Source organism: Argopecten irradians, chromosome 13 (assembly GCF_041381155.1).
Source record: "Argopecten irradians isolate NY chromosome 13, Ai_NY, whole genome shotgun sequence".
NCBI classification, from domain to species: domain Eukaryota; kingdom Metazoa; phylum Mollusca; class Bivalvia; order Pectinida; family Pectinidae; genus Argopecten; species Argopecten irradians.
Genome location: NC_091146.1, coordinates 18,354,290 through 18,372,458, shown reverse-complemented (window position 1 = coordinate 18,372,458; position 18,169 = coordinate 18,354,290). Strand labels below are relative to the sequence as shown.

Genomic DNA, 18,169 nt, shown 5'->3' with positions numbered 1-18,169 from the left:
ATCACTCGTAATGTTGTGAAAAATACTGTATTATATAGGGTCAGATTGTACGTTATGTATGATGGTAGGTTCGTATTAGAATGATTATTGGCACTCTGTAACGTACACTGTATATACTAAAACTTAATTTCCATATTACATTGGCTTGTGTGACGGCAAACCTTGGTGCCCTTACATCATTTGTAAAAAAATATGTTAATGTTTTTCTGAATAATTTAATATTTGCTGTTTTTGAGACCCGCATGATTCAGGAGGCACTGCACTTGTTGACGTTGGATTATTTTAGGGTGTAATTATTGACATTTTCTATCATAAAACGATACGCTTGGTTTTTACGAAATGTATAATTCATCATGTTTATGTGTTATATGTTGTAGAACAGTCACACCAAATGTTGACATTAAAAACGACAAAAATGCAATAGGATTCGCCTAATGCTTATAAAACGCAATTTAGATATAGAAGTATATGCATTTCCATTTGATATATAAGGTGAAACGAACCCAAGAATATGCTTGCACGGCAATTTTACAACAACCACTAAAATAGCAATGATTTAACGATAATGATATTTACAGGGTCAAGTAGTTTATAAACGACAACGATGATTTGGAGTAGTACTAGTAATTTCAGCATTAAAAAAAACAAAAAAAAAAACAATGTGGTTCAAATATTTACAAAATCCAATCTGATTAAAATACAGATCATTATAACCACTCCGGTAAAAAAGAGGATCTGACAACATCCTATAAAGGGTCATGTTATGTTCGGATGACCTTTACACTATGTGGACTTCAGATCACATTCATTTTCTACACCTTGCTAAATTAAATTGAAAACGATATTTCATCCCAGTATACATATATAATTAGCTTTGTTATGCTCATTGGGCGAGATGAGGACGTACAAGAAAATAATTTTGAAAGTTTTTTTAAACTATTTCATCCCCAGAAATTCACTTTCAAAATTTTGCAGGCTATTTCCTAAGTTCATGGACATGAACCCTCATGGAATTTTCCCAGATTCTTTTCTCAAACATAGTGATAATAAAGATCTATATTATAAACAGATTGTACAAAATCATGAATAGCTGTTGAGTTGTGCATGTAGCTATTGTATCATTTCTATAGGGTTTACATATTACATCATAGGATCCACTTATTAAACCATAAGATCCACATATTAAATCAAAGGAAATCAGCAGTTATGGAATATCTCAATATAAAACATAACGGTAATCAATAATCTAACCACATGTGTGGGAATCTGAGATCTTGTTAACATGATGTTCCGTCAGATAACACTGCTCTCCAAAAGGTGTGTTACACATGAATATATATTATAAGACTCTTTCATATGTGGATATGAAGGATAGGGATATTCTACCCGAGGGTCACAAAATGTAGTAAAACCCGAGGCTTGCCGAGGGTTTTGCAACATTTTGTGATCCCGAGGGTAGAATATCCCTATCCTTCATATCCACTTATGAAAGAGTATTTTTCTTTCATACCACGACGTTTTACTGCAATTTTACAACTATAATATCCCGCCTTTTTGAAATAAATTCGAAGAAATCCACGACTGGAAGTCAATTTCCATACATGAAAAATTACGTGATATTTCCAACACAAATTCCGTTGCTTGCATCTTTTATAGTAAAACCAGTCAATTTTGTGAAAAAAATGTTAAAATTTTACCGAGGATAGAGATTTTGTTGACGCCGTGACGTCACGAGTCTTTATTGCATGGGTAGCCATGCAATACAGCCTCAGGCGACATGAGTATATTGCCCTAGACCAGCCAGTATTACACGTGTAGGTATGAAAGAAAAATATTTATCACATATCGAGATATGTAAACATTGTTACCACAGGCATAAGTATACATTATTTATTCATCTTCTCTAACTTATCAATTTATTTTTTGAGAGTTTTCTCAGAGAATCTTTGTCAACAAATAACATATTTTTATGTAACAAAACTTTTGGAGGGCAGTGTATATCTATTGTTTTGGTGGCGCATTATTTATATTACTGTTGTATTTGTGGTAATTGTCGTACTCATGTTGTTCATTAGAAACTATGTTGGTCGAAAGGAACAATGAATAATCATGGGTGCTTATGTATGCACAATTAAATTGGTTTTCTCTAGACGGACATCGATTAATGTGGGGTGTATTCTCCATGTTTGTATGTACCCGAGACAATGGACAATATGAAGTAAAATCACTGTCTCGCATTTTGTTTTAATTATATGAAAAATGTGAAACAGGGAATAGTTATATTTGCAAACATCTTGTTTTTCTGAACAACTATAAAATTATTAAATGTACTTTGTACACCGAGTGGTATTGACACCTGACAGGTTCGAGCTCAATTTACACTGGTGCTAAAAGACATTGTCTTTTAATATCCGAAATGATTGCACAGGAACTCACACATGAAATGTACGTCAGATATGATGATTACTCCAAACAACGGTTGCCAATACGACGCAAGCTTCGCTTCCCAAAAACAGCACTTCCGTCATGCGTATTACCCACGTGCTCCGCGTTTTGTTTTACATCAGGGATTTCTAAATGCGGGCCGATGCGGGCTATGAGTGGAAACTTACTAAGAAATGTATGCGGGCTATACGTTGTAAGCTCTGTCGAATACACACTATATAGCAGGTTTAATAGCTAAGATACCCTCTTAGGATACCAGAGTATTTTCACAAGAGCTAAATTTCTCGCAACTTATTATCAATGATAACTTAATTCTCATGTCTTGGAACAATCCTATATCCCCTTTCCAAATTATATAACTTTAGACTTAAGTGCTGTTATTCGGACACCGAAGTATAACCCGCGGGCAATCGCATCTGTGGGTTATCTGGAATTCATTTTACAAACATATACAAAATGTCTGATACTGTTTCCCGAGGGGTATACCCCGGTACGGGTAATACACAGGTGATTACGATACTGGAAAGAGAGTCGCACAAGCTTAGCAGTTTCCGTTGTCTTGTAAGGTATATAAGTCGAGTTTAAAGCCGCAAATCAGCTATTGTATAGTTAGCTGTTCATCTCGGTCTAAGACTAATTCGATTTTCCTTGGACAACTTTGAACGCCTTGGACTATTCTGAGCTTTTAGTGAAGTCTGAAGTCACAAATACATCATTAATGTATGATCATGCTAGTGAACTATAAAGGATACAACTCGGGCATACCAATACATTACTTATTTATCAAAGATGATGAGGATCTGATATGAAATACCTCTGGGGACTGTACGTTATAGATGTATGGTGCCATTTAAACAAATATCTAGCCGCTTACATCATGCATATTCAAGTATGAAAAACATAATGTGATGTTATCAATTGATTACAACCAAGTGTGAAAAACTGTGTCGGATTATCTGCATTGTATAGAGTACATTTCATCGAAGTGAATTCCAACAGATTTATGAGAAGTATAACCTGATATCAGACATGTCTCATACGCTTTGATTCCATTAGATGTAGATATTCTGCTTTTGCATATTTCAAAGTGATTTGCTCTTGTGGGTAGGTATTGATTGTGACGTCATGTGTTAGTGTGCGTAAAGTCATACTTTTCAGGGAAGACGACGTGCATTATGCTCATAAACTAATGACGTCACAATGGATATCAACCTGCGAGGGAGAAAAGTGTGTAATATGCAAGACAGAATATTGCTCTTTTGAATCATACAATTTGAAGGAAAACGAGTTATTAAAGCGGATATTAATCCAATACGTTATATTACTCCTGCAAAACACGAAATATCATTTTATTTTAAAGAACAAATATTATATAAAGTGTGATTAGTGTTTCAAAACAATATAAATGGCTTAGCAGAAACGCAGTAATGAGGTAAATCAATGACAATATTTGATTATTTGACCCTAAGGATGTATTCTTCTGAGGTTTCAGTCCCGTTGAAGTCTCGTTTCGACATAAATCAAAGAAGTTGTGAGATTTTCAAATACAATTTATCAATATCTGTAGCAAGTAGATTTTTTACGGGGATTTTAAGAAATGGCCCATTTGGCGGCCATTTTGAAATTGTGTCTTTTTTCGCTTTGAGTAGAGCCATAGTTTTACCATTTTTTACAGAAACTGATTTTAATTAAATCATCACTGCGCCAGTATTTTTAGCTGTATCGAGCTAATTTTTGCTGTAAATCTTTACTGGGTTCGTGGTAATTAAAATATTGAACATTAATGTGTGAAATGTTACACTTTTGTCACTTTATTTCTACATTTAATGGTAATTTGAGCACTTTTATTTTTTACTCTAAAATACTGGAAAATAACAAATATTCAAATAGGGCAAAAAGGTAAGCACACGGACCCCCCATTTTTCTGCCTGATTAAGAAAGAACAACCCTTTCCCTGTTGATATGCAAAATATTAACAAAAGTGTAATACCAGAACTTTTTCTAGAAAGGGTTTAATTTGGCAAAAATGGCTGAAAATGGTGCATTTTGTAGTTCAAAATTAAGGGTAGTGGTAACATACATGTATATTGTTATTCTGAGAAAAAAATATTAGTCTCATTAATCAAAACTGGCATATTTTTAAAGAAGACTTCTAGAAAATAAATTCTACAAACATCTATACATATCACACACCTCATTAGAAAATTATGGCTTTAATCTCTTGTGTATATAGCCAAAACGGCGAAATTCCCATAAAATCCAATATTTTGTCAACTAGGTATCTTATTTCCAAAAATCCATATGAGAAAAAAAGTTTAATACAAGAAAATTTTGACTTCTCATAGGAGTACATCCTTAACACTTTAGTATCTTAAATGTTTGAAATGAAAAAAAAACCCACTCATTCATACGTGGATAATGTGTGATCCCATGGATATAATTTCCCTAACCTTCATAATGTTTCCACATATGAAAGAGTATTTTTCTCTCAAACCTCGACGTTTTTATTGCTATTCTACAGAATTATGATACACCTAATTTTGAAAAAAAAAACATTTTTCGAAGACAACAGAAACTGCAAGTCAATTATCCATTCATAAAAAATGCGTGATATGTTTTACAAAAATTCCCTTCTTTGTGTCCTTTATACTAAAACCAGCATAGTGTCTGAAAATAACGAGTAAATAAATCAGTAAACCCATGGGTATCAGATTCATAAAAGCTGTTACCTGTAAGTGATCGAGATCGGGTTATCTCAGTCGAGGGCTAAGATTGTGTAACATAATCCCAACCGAAGCTAATACAATAAAGCCTCGTGACGTCACAGCGTTAACAAAATTACTATTTTGTCGGTACAATTTTAACATTTTTCTCAGAAACTGAATTGGATTTACTTTAAAAGATACAAACAACGGGCTTTGTGTTGAAAATATCAGGCAATTTTCATGTATGGAGAATTGACTTGCATTCATGTGTTTTCGAATTTATTTCAAAATGGCGAAAAATCTTAAAACTGCAATAAAACGTCAGTCAAGCCTCGGGTTTTTACAACATTTTGTGACTCTCGGGAAGAATATCCCTATCCTTCATATCCATATAATGAAAGAGTCTTATATTAATCATGTAGGTAAAAGAAAACTTGACCCTCCTTGGTAATGCTAGCATAACAACGCTGACGTAGTATTTGAGATTATGTTATTGCATATCTATATTATACGGGAGATAACTCGAAACAGTTTATTAGAAAATCATCCGTTTAACTTATATGCATGCGTTTCTATAAGGCCATGCTAAGATATTACAAAATTAAATTTCAAACTTTGAAAATGCATGTGATGCTTGATTTGATAAACATTGAGATATTATAAAGTGATTTAATAAGAAATATTTATGGTAAGAAATAACAAATTACTAAAAATATGTACATGTATTTAAAACTTTTTGTTATAGTTCATGAACAACAATGAAATACGAAGCTTTCCTAAAATAACATCATGTTATAATAATATTTGAAAATATATGATATAAACAATATCTGAGTTATTGCTCTGATAAACATTTTTAGACAATAACCGAACTTCTTTGTTTCGGTAGTTTTATTTCTTTTTATAGATTTGATCTAAAATCAGTTTTGGAAATACTGTAAACCTAGATATTTTATCTTTGCTCTCAATTTGTTCGTGATGTGAAAAAAATCACGATGATAAAATTTTAACGATGTGATAATTTTCACGATGAGATAATTTTCGTGATGTGATAATTTTCAGGATGCGGTAATTTTCATGATGTGATAATTTTCGCGATCCGAGATAATTTTCGTGATGATATAAATGTCGTGATGTGATAATTTGCACTATGTGATAATTTGCACGGGATGTGATAATTTACACGATGTGATAATTTTCTTGCGTGATAATTTACTTGCATGATAATTTTCGAACTGTGATAATTTTTACGATGTGATAATTTTTGTGCTTTAATGATTTTCACAATGTAATAATTTTCACGATGATTTTTTTTCACGATATGATCATTCCCACGATGTGCATCCATACTATAATGATAATGGTGCCAAAAATTGGACTTACACAAATGTTCTCGCATGGACATATTGTAACCTAACTGATTTCCTAGGCTATTTCAATTTCGGGTTGTAGTGTCCAACATTGGTTTCACAACTATTTAATTTATCGCCGTATTTTTTATTTAAAGATGCTCTACCGCCGACAGAGCATAATAACCGATACGTGAACAATGGTAAGATTCATCATATACTATCATTTCGATAGTATATATAGTTGAATTTATGATATTTGAAACGGCTTATCATCAAAACAGCTGTCACATCTATATAGCAGGACACTGTATAAGATATGCAGGAGCTGAGCGTCAAAATCGATGTAAGTTATTCCAACTAACTCATCGATAGAAAGGTTTGGAATTGGGAGGTTCACCAACCAGCCAGAATTCATTTCATGACAAGGATCAGGCAGGTAGAATAGATTATATAGTACTCCAAGTTTCTTTTGTATGTCATAATAACGCATAAGTGTTTCATTGAATTCTTAGTAGAATGCCTTCGACATTGGACATTGGAAAGATCACCAACCAGCCAGGATACATTTTATTACAGGTATCAGGCAAGTAGAATGAAATATATAGTATCCCACCTTTCTGTTGGTTGTCATAATAGCATATAAGTGATTTAATGAATGCCTAGTAGAATGCCTTCGACTTTAAACAAACTAATGTGATTTGTTACACTACTAGGTTACGAAACTGGAGAATATGATAATGCCATTCTATTCCAGTATTCTGTTTGTTATATTGACATTTGAGATTTTCGTAGTCTTGATAAAGAACCTTCAGCTTCGGCCAGACGTATGTAATAACATAAGTTTATGGAACTGGAGAATATGAAAATCTAGTATTCTCAGTCAGTTTTGTGTGTCATAGTAAGTCTGGAATAGTCTTAGTCTTACTAGACTACCGTCAGCTGTGGTCAATGATATAAATGTAAGAATCTGGTAATATGGTAACAACATCACAAAAACATTGGAATGTTCTATGTTTACATTACAGGTAGATACATGGTGGTGTTCAGAGAGAAATACTTTCAACGACTACTGGAAGCTAAATAAACACATATCTCCGTGGGAATCTGTATTTTTTAAAAACAACTTTTCCCGTCTTATACCAGATAATCATTGTTTGGTTCATGTAGAAACTACATTTAGCCTATAGTCGACTTAACGCTGTCTATAAGTTTTTGTTCTAAACACACAGACGACTCATTCACAGGTGCTATTTTTATAAAAGATGGAAATGGAGTTGAAAATAAAACCCGGTTCACGAAGAAATTTATATCGACAAAAAGTTGCATACAGTGTATGTATGTGTTTGGCGTTTTTCGTCTATGTAAGTATTAATGAATTGCGTTTTGGCTCTTTGATATTGTGTGTGTGATATTGTGTGTTTAATAACCATATGGGGTCGCTGTGACCGGGTGGTTAAGATATTATTTCCACAAACCCTCTATCTCTGAGATGCGAGTTCGAATCCTTTTCCAGCTGGTCGGTGGTTTTGCTCCGGACATTCCGACTTCCCTCCACCAATAAACGTGACACGTCCTTTAATAAAGTGTTTTATAGGACGTTAAACTCTAATCAATCAAACCATTGCGGGTTTATAGATATGTTATCGGGAGATAGCCTCGATAATGCAGGAGTTACTATCACTGGCGTTTATCCACCCCTGGACTTTCTCATAATAAAAGTAAAGGCACGGGTAATTGGATTCTTTGATGTACAGCAAAGGTATTGAGTCACGGTACATTGTGGTTGACTGATTGCTTTATAACTATACGTTACTCTGTATGTTATCTTCTGCATGCCTGTGATTGGTTTTCTTCTGAAATGTCTCCAGTTTTACTATGAGGTAGTTTAGGGGGTGATAATACGACAGTGATGGTAACCCATGGAGTATCGAGGATGATGGGAGATCAGATGTACAATATCTTTTTTTGTAGATTCCAATTTGTCATTTCAATAAACCTGGTTAATTTATATCAACTAATTTTCGCGTGCGATTGACACCCGCCTATTTGGTGACTACGTAGAAAACGCGAAAATAAATTGCCGTCAAAAAGGGGTAGTCATGGTCACGGAACGACCTTGTGACCCTTAATCCCGAACTCAAATCGCAGTAACACGTAGACATAAAACGGTCATGGAAAGTTAGGTTGCCGCCAAAATCAGCTCGCTGGTTTACAACTCGATAGAGAGGCTATAGTTTCAGGCTTCATTTCTAAGTTAAGTTGTATTGTAACTGGGTGCAGGATTAAGAATAAATTTAATACCTGCCTCTGCCAGGGATCGAACTCGGTACCTTTGGATTACTAGTCTGACGCCTAACCGATCGACATAAAGAGTTGTGGGCCAATGTAACAGGGTGTAGGATTTACAACAGATCTAATACCTGCCTCTGCCAGGGATCGAACTCTGGACCTGTGGATTACTAGTACTAGTATTCTCTAGCCGAGCGATAAATTGCTGCTAGTATTGATCAGGGTTACAGTAATATGATATTGTTTTACATTATTATATTAATTCATTGTATCATGTGATCAATATGAACAAAACGTTGTGTTTCCGTATGGAATAGTGGGGTTTTACCTCTTTGGGAATCTCGCGCGAATTCCTGCCAGATATTCCGCAATTTTGCCGTGTCGCGCGGTTATAGTCAACTACAGCGCGGGAATCAGGGTGGCGCCGACAAACATTAGACGGCCCGCGTTATAGAAATTAAACTTATCTACAGAATGATGTGATTTGCAGTGTCACGTTAGTAATAATCCCCACGAAATCATCCGATTCGTTGTACAGCTACTTTTCAAAAATATTTACCTTTTAAGAATTTGTTAATAAAATAATACTTGAATATCACAGAAATCGATTCCAGCCATCTGCCGCAACCAAATGCAAACGTATACAAATTTTATAGTTAATACAGCGGGTGGTATTGTAGCTACTTAATATTCATATTCCACTGAGAAACTCATAAATGACAAACGTATAAAATGTTTACTATGTGATATCAATCATTTTTTGTGTTCATCGCAGATAATAATTAACGTGTGTTATTAATAGCCTGTCATAAGAGGCAAATACATAGATGCGGGCGAGTATGCGCTGCATTAATCTTTAGACGCGCATAATCAGCGTGCACATTTTGGTTAAGTTTAGCAGGTTTGACGCCCTATGAGCAGCCAGGTTAGTGTATGCAACATATTGTTGTGTGTGGGTGTCAGCATAATTTAGGGGAGTGGGTGTTTTTGTTGTGTGTGCGTTTGATAGAACACTTGTCGTTTTTATAATTATATCTCTTTTACAATTTTAATAACAATTTTATTTCGTTTGATAAACAGAACCCTCCTCCCCCCCCCCCCAAAAAAAACAAAAAAAAAAAAACAACCCAAACAAACAAACAAAAACAACAACATAAGTTAGGTATTAAAAAACTGACTGTCAAAGGAATACATATTCCCACTTTGTCAGAAATAAATCTATGTATATTTATATATCTTTCATTGTTGTATGTTTCCAAAACAGATGAACTAATGCACCTTACCCGATCACATTATACTGAGTTGATTGAATGATAGGTCTGACATTGGGCGAACACCACACTAACTTAAAGCTGAGCGCTTAGCCGGAGATAGTCATAAATGTAAATAATGAGAGTAATTTAACACATTCAACAAAATTATTCCCACTGACATTTCCATAATCAATTCACTAACATTCAAATTAGACAGTTTCATAATGGGGATTTGTTTTACCGAAAGTGTCACTAAAGGTTTACCCCGAGGCTATTCCCAATTTGCATATCACAAAGTTATCTACACTTGCGGGTATATATTCATTGTAACGTCATGTGTTTGCGAGCGTAACGTCATACGTTTCGGAGAAAACGACGTGAATTGCGCTCACAAATAATGATGTAACAATAGATACCTACCTGCAAGGGAGCTAACATGCCAAATTCCGATTCCTAGAGTGAAAAATTACTATCCTTCCTAGAGTGAAAAATTACTATCCTTCCTAAACCAGCATCTGAATGAAAACCTGCCTATTTACTAGCTACGAATTTGATCTTTGAAATTATTACGTTCGATGCATTAACATTATGTAACCAGTATGCGTCACACTCAAGTTGTCTTACCAAGGCAGTGAATATGAATTGTAACGGCTGTATATCCACGAACTATTAAATATTTCACCCCGTTTGGGTTGAGTCAGGAGAACCCCAATTCGAGAGGTTACTATTAGTTTCGATTCTTCAGTTCTCAAATACACGGATTTGCATGTCTCTATCCATAGAGGGAGAATGATTCTTTTTCTATCACCTGTGCATGTGTCTTGTAAATAATGACGTGTCAGTAATACAAGTAAAGATGACGCAGTCTAAATGAATTGTCATAGTAGTTGTCGATGTGATGATGTTGGCGTTACCGTAATGTCATAACATTGTTGTTGCGATGACATACATGTTTTGAACATATACAAATATATCGTGTGTCATATCTTTATCCTAGAGGAGATAGGGAAATCGTAAGCCGGCAAAAAGGTGGATACCCTGTCCGCGATTAGAGAATAATAGAATCTTAAACGTGTGATAAAATATCTCGATATATTTTGACATGGAATTCATTGAAATGTTGGTTGTTGTAGTTATGTGATAAAATGTATCTTAGATTTTGGTTAATTTCATATGAGATCTTATGAAACTCGACTCGTATGTTTCAGTTTTGCTCACCAAGGCTCTCAATAATAATAAACAAAGATCTTAGATTCGTTTCATAAAATCTCATATGAAATGAGCACTCGTTTAAAATGCTATATACATTTTCCATAGGGTCTGCTGTGTACTCAAACCAATGCAGCACTACTTGAGTTACAAAGAATCACGAGCGTGAGTCTAGAACAAGCTGCCCTATATGTGTCGACGTCAGGGTTTGGAATGATGCTTGGCTGCATGCTCTGTGGCGCTGTCTATAACTACATTGATAAGTTTCTGGCCCAGTTTGTAACCATGGTAATCACTGCTGTGGTTCTAGTCATCATTCCATGGTGTACAAATTATTTCGTCATGGCAACGGCTCAGGGAACCTTAGGAACCTTGCTTGGGTTTCTAGATACAGGTACACATGTTACTGCGAGAGATATCTTAGTGACAATTTGAGTCTTCTTCTTTTAATCATCGGTGACCAGGTAGCTCAATTTGTAGAACGTCGGCTAGTGTTAGCAGGTCCCGGGTTTTAACACCGGTCTCTCCGATACATTTTCTCTCCTTCTGTTACACAAATTAATTATTATAATTATTTTTGAAACTTATCTTGAAGTAAAATAAAAAAAACTCAAACTTTTCAATGGTGGTAATGGTGTAAGTAAGTAACGCTTGTAACCAAAGTAAAATACTGATTTGTCTGCTTATGTTTTTGATTGTTATCCTAAACAGGTGAATGAAAGCAATACATATGTATTTTATGGGTGATTTTATTTATTTACAGTCGTTATGGCTGAAGTACTTGCTGTTTGGGGGACTGAAGGACGCAGTTTTGTTCAAGCAGTAAACTTGGGATTTGCGATCGGGGGAGTGATTGCCCCGATCATGGTGGCACAGTTTGTGCCTAAGTCTGACAAGGATGCATTAGAGGAACATAAAACAAATGAAAATTACTCGGCGATTGAAACAAACATTTCTCTGTTTTCTGAAATCGTTGACTGGAATGTAGAGAACATCGAGAACCATCACAGGTCGTTAGATTTCACAATTAAACGACAATCAACGGATTCGGCTTCTCATATTTACATTGCATACGTCATTTCCGCTTCTATATGCGTTACAATAGGAATGCTGTTTTTTGTGATGTTTCTATTCTTTTCGCGTAATATCTATGCAGATCGTTCGAAACCGGAAGCGAAACATTCAACGGGTGGTTCAAGATGCTGGAAAGTTGCGATTTTAGCAAACATAGGGATCATGTACGCAGTGTACATATCTCTAGCCGATACCCTGGGGAGCTTTGTGATCGCGTTCTGCGTCAAACAACTACACTGGACGATGCAGAAGAGTTCGTTGCTCCTATCATTAGCGGACGGCTGTTTCTGTGTAGGACTAACCCTATCTATATTCTGGGTTCGCTATGTCAGGCCTAAGGTAATTCTCGGAATATTTTGCCCGCTTATTTCTATCATGTTTTTTGTGATGACCTGCTCCGGATTTACCCATGCAGACTATGGTATGTGGATCTCGTCCGCAGTGTTAGGGTTTCTGATGTCGGTGATTCTACCTACCATCTTCTCTTGGACAGAAGAGGAATATTTCCCAGTGACTGGGAAAATCGCTTCTGTCTTCAATGTGTTGGCCTCGATATGCGTGACAGTGACTCCTGTCATAACCGGTGTACTAATGGACCGGTACTCGCCTATGTGCTTCACTTACATCCTCCTTATAATGACGTGGGTACTGATGGTGTTATATATGGCAGCAGTTATGCTCGCTCCACGGACGAACAGCCAGTCGTTTGAGTACAGCAAACTGGCGACAAATGGTGATATAGAGATGGAAATATTCAGTGAACATAATAGTTAAACAGAATTTTTTTTATATAGCATTTTATATAAAAAATCACTGAGGGGTAGCAGAAGTTGATGTCCCAACAACTTACCACTCCATCACATAACCTGGCATGTTCTTAGATGATCTTGTCCGTTAATAGTTCGCTATACTAATAATCAAATAAAATTAAGCGTTATATAATGTTTTGTTCTTGACTGGCCGGAGGAGAATCCTCTATTAAAAAATATGTTGCATTGGCATATAGCACACTGACTACTCCTGTGAGTGTATTATGAATATTACGTCATGGGCTTGTAAGCATATTATAGAGAAAAATAGTTAACTTTATCACACGAACCTATGACGTAACATTCGTCATAAGTAGGAACTATGTTATATACAAATCGAAAATATAATAATTGTAATGAGGATATGATTTTTTAAGCATTGAACGTCTTTCAGTTGGCATTCATAGCCAATATGAATGCCAACTGAACAGAGGCAAATCCAACATGAAGCGCGAAAGACGTTTAATGCTTATATTTATATTTAGTTACAATTTTATGTTGAAATGATAAGGGATTTTTTATCTATAATGAATCAAACTTTCATTATCGTCAAGGATGGAACAGCCATTTGAACAGCCGTTTTTCGTGACATAATAAGCGATTGAAGTTCATAGTCTATATGACTGCCAACTGCGTTCGGTAAGGTTACATAGTTGGACTGCAGTGAAAATGTAAATATTCAGTAATCGAATGACGCTCATGAAGATAACAATTTGTGATTGACTTTTGTGTTTTGTTTATCATGTGAAATAATATAATTATGAATATATTGTGTTATTAGAAAAAAATGCTGATGCAATGTTACAGTTTGAATTTTTACGGAATACAACGTACATAAATGAATTGTGCATTGTACGCTGTACATATTAATTAAATAATCTAACCTATAAAGATAAATATAATGCGCACGATACATTCCTGTAAATGTAACACGGGCTGTTAGAGTCTGATTAAAGGAAAGGGTTGAATTGACAGAGAACTGAAGCATTGAGTTTCAATATACGTACAATGTAATTAGCTGCAAAACGTTAAGTTGAATCCCAAGAATATTTATGATTGTTTCATAGTACCTATGTTAATAGACGTTACGATCATTGCCGCTTAGAAGGTGAAAAGTGTATAACCCTTCTTGATCAGAGTTTGGTGAGACAATTTTAAAATATCCGCTAACTTTTCTTTGTTTAAAAAGTGGGACCCACTTAATATATAGTCAATTTATTTGGATTTATATCAAACGTTTCCGAAGCATTTCCGCCAATCTTGAAGTTTACTTAATCATATTTCTGTATGGTTTACAAAAGGAGAATATTTGAGGGGGCCATGCCATGTCTTTGAACGAATGGAACCGCTGGAGAGGACCTGTATAGGCTTTGCCTGTTGTCTAATCCATTTATCAATACAATAATATAATATCTCTCTCTGTAATTCCTGTATAAACTTTTGTTTAATAAAATACTTTGAAATTAAATGAAATGAATGGAACGTTCCACAATATTTCTTACAACACAATTGGATTACAATTCTTATTATATAGAAATATATGTTTTTCATTACTTAAATATCTCCCAAAATATATAATTCTGAAAATATAATACAGTTTATGGGACACCTTGCTTAAACGGTTAATAGCGATGTAGACATTAGCAATGATATCACTAGTTTGCACCACATTCAAAGGATGTGAGTTTAAGTAATCTGTGACAGACAGGTAAAACAATAGAGTCGTGTTGATGATCTCAAATACATCTACCTTGATAATTAAGGCTGGTTCATGAGTAAGTATAAAAAAGTCAAAACAACTAGTTATGTTTAAAGCTGACAACGCAAGTTAATACAATATTGTGTTGAGATAAAAAATGTCTCCTGTTCTTTCAAATGGTTTGCCAACGACCCCCTGTGTATCGGACATCGTTTTGATGGAAGTTCATGGCTAATTGTCTAGAACACCTAGTTAGCAGTATTAGTTTTCTGACTCCGAATCCAAAGTCAAAAACTTATTCTTTTCACAGACGTAACATATGGCAAAGAACTTAATTTTTGACTTTGGTCTGCACTTTTGTTCGAACAATCTGGGCCAGGTCCGTCTCAAAATATATTCAAATTCAGTAGAATACAGTGATTTAAGAAACAATTGTTATATTTTGTCGTTCATTGGTGTATGAATGGAATTTTTAACATAAAAAACATCTGCCGCTAGTAATGAACAACAGAATATCATCATGTATTTCTTATATCTATATTTCAGGTCACAATACTTTAAATGTAACGAGGTAGTTCCTATTTGCTTGGCGTTACACGTACGCTAGGAACTGCTCAGTGATATATTGAATAATTTAAGAACAGCCAAAACATGTAACGGACATTGAATTAAACAATCCTTTTATCCGGTACCCATGACTTTTACTAGTAATAACATCAATATTTATGTTTTCATTAGAGTATGAACTAATTTAGAAAATCTCTCATGCTCATAACGTTATTTGTTTAAATGTCATTGTAATATGATATAGATTTTTCATTAATTTTTTTTTTCAAATTGAACCAATTATTAATGCAACTAACCGCAATAATCGAGAAGGACAATTCTCAATCTCGATTTAATTGTCGACGGAAGACTACATTCCACGTGACATATTGCTGAATGCGCTTGACTTAAAGATCTATGTGGTTAATTAATATTTATATTTGATTCTAAGATATGCATGCTAAACTGTGTAAGGCATGGCATTAAGTTTAATTTGCATCGGTCTACTTCTGTTGTCTATGGATATTAGTAATCAATAATCTGTAAAATACAATACTTGCTTTCTCATCTGTAAAATGCAGTTGAATATTTAATGGAAATATAAAGACATGAAAATGACGTATTAACGTCGTGACTTACCGATATTGTATCACTGACGTCACTGTGTATGGTATATAGCAATAAAATCATGTGATAAGTATAAATGCCAAATTTTTAATTATAACTGTGATTCGTCATTAACATTGATGTTAATTAACAGCCGAAATGTGTCCCCATGTCACGTGTAACCTATATTGATGGGTCATTTCCTTAAATGATATTGACACCTGTCATTCACTACATATATACACAGATGAAAATGTGTTTAAGTAATCGAGCTATCTGTATACCTAAATAACGTCAGCATGGAATAGCTTATTATTTTCTTCTGACCTAATAAATGTAAATATAATTATGGAATGTTTTCCTGTTGTTGGGTTGTTTTTTCCTGTTATTATAACAATGAAACCATACACACAATTCGATTTCATTCGTTATTCAAATGTCTCTATTATCGTTACATACATACATACATGACTTTGAGGTTGGTTTATTGACTGGTGATGATGTCCCATTAAAATAAATAGTCGGTCAAAGGAAGGTTCATGTCGGTAAAAATAGTGTTAATATATCCAATGAAGTAGAAAAATATACTTCCCGTCAAAATCGCTCTGCATTAGAAAAATATAGGAATCCTTAAACGTCCTCTCGGCTGGCTATGTCCGTGTTGATATTTCCAGGCAACCTTGTTTAGGCGAATTTTTTTTTTTGAAATGTGCTTACTTTTTACGGGGCTTTTCCATGCTTTCAAAACTGGACAACATTAGCAGAAGTTGACCATCGTTTTCATATATAAGGACATCTGGAAGGCCAATTAATGCATCTAATCATATTGTCTATTCCCGACTTTTCACTTGAACAGCTAAGATAATTTAATGGCGGCCGGCATGGAATGCATTACGTGTGTTATTGACTGTATACCATATGAGGCTGTGGTATATTCGTAATTTATGTGTAAAATTCTAGTGCTATCTCACTGAAGTGTTCAGTCAAAGACAACGAATAGCACACCCCAACCCTGTCACATTATTCATGTACTGACAACGGGCAATATTATTTCCTAAGTCAAAACAACCTACCTGTAATATATATAGATCACAATTTATCAAATTATCTAGACAACCATATATTAGAAAAAGAACTTAAGAACTCGCAACGACTTTATTTCGCGTTTTCACGGTGATTTGATTTCGCAATTTACATACGTAGACACAGTTCAGCGATGACAAATTGCCGAGAACTTGAAATCGACCGCAAAATAAATGAAGTTTATTTGCTAGCAAAAAAAGAGCAATTTAAATCTATAAATCTAAATTGTAATTGTAAGATAAAATGAGTTCGATTATTTTGCCATAAAAGTTATTGACATACAAGAAATATAACGCTTTTCACCGTTTTTTAACAATTAAAAAGTATAGCGTGTTCATTTCCATAACGCGGGTAGTATTGTGTTTTCGAGTGTCATCATAATTACTGTGCGGCAGTTGAGTATAAGTTAAAAAAAACCCAACTTCATTGCTTCATAAATTTACATCAAGAATATTGTAATTGGTTGGATTGCAACTTCATCTTATAACTTCGATTATGACGTTTCCCATTTATAATTGTAATTGATAAACTTTGTACCTATGTTTCTGAAATATAGTGACCCCATAAACGACGATATATTATATGTAAAAGATTGGTCTTTGTTTTAAAGCTATATACTAATTGATAAAGACTCAATGTCATTTTACAATGTGTCAGCAGTTTAATGTCACGGAAATACCTTTCAATTTAAAACAAAAGATAAAAAGTTACACGGTTTTAGGCAAAGGAAATGCACTTTGGAATTTGTTTGTACGATATGACATTTGTGGCTTGTAAACACACGTTATTTCCTGATAAATCGCTATCTTAATATTTCACGTCGTAAACATGTAATTCATCAATTTGAACTAGACACGCCCACTTGATATGAGCCACATAGAAAAACAACATTTAACCTACTTGTTCCAAATTAGGTCTCACTCACATGACGTTTAATTATATTATATAATGAATGGGATCGTGGATTCTATACTGTACATATTGTTAATTTTTTTTTTGATTTCGTTTATTGTTTTAATTATGTAAGTTATCACCTTACAAGTGATCTTCCGAATTATGTATATTGAGTTTATCGTAAAAAACAAAATTATATACATAA

At 34.4% G+C, this 18,169-nt stretch overlaps 1 protein-coding gene across 1 annotated transcript; it reads left to right on the top strand.

Annotated features, from left to right (window-relative positions):
- The first annotated feature begins 7,018 nt into the window (after positions 1-7,018).
- Positions 7,019-13,826, top strand: LOC138305659 (sodium-dependent glucose transporter 1B-like). Its single transcript, XM_069245957.1, has 3 exons — positions 7,019-7,078; positions 11,362-11,647; positions 12,017-13,826. Exons 1-3 carry the CDS (start codon positions 7,019-7,021, stop codon positions 13,099-13,101), a joined length of 1,431 nt encoding a protein of 476 aa, XP_069102058.1. The 3' UTR covers positions 13,102-13,826.
- Positions 13,827-18,169: the final 4,343 nt, after the last annotated feature.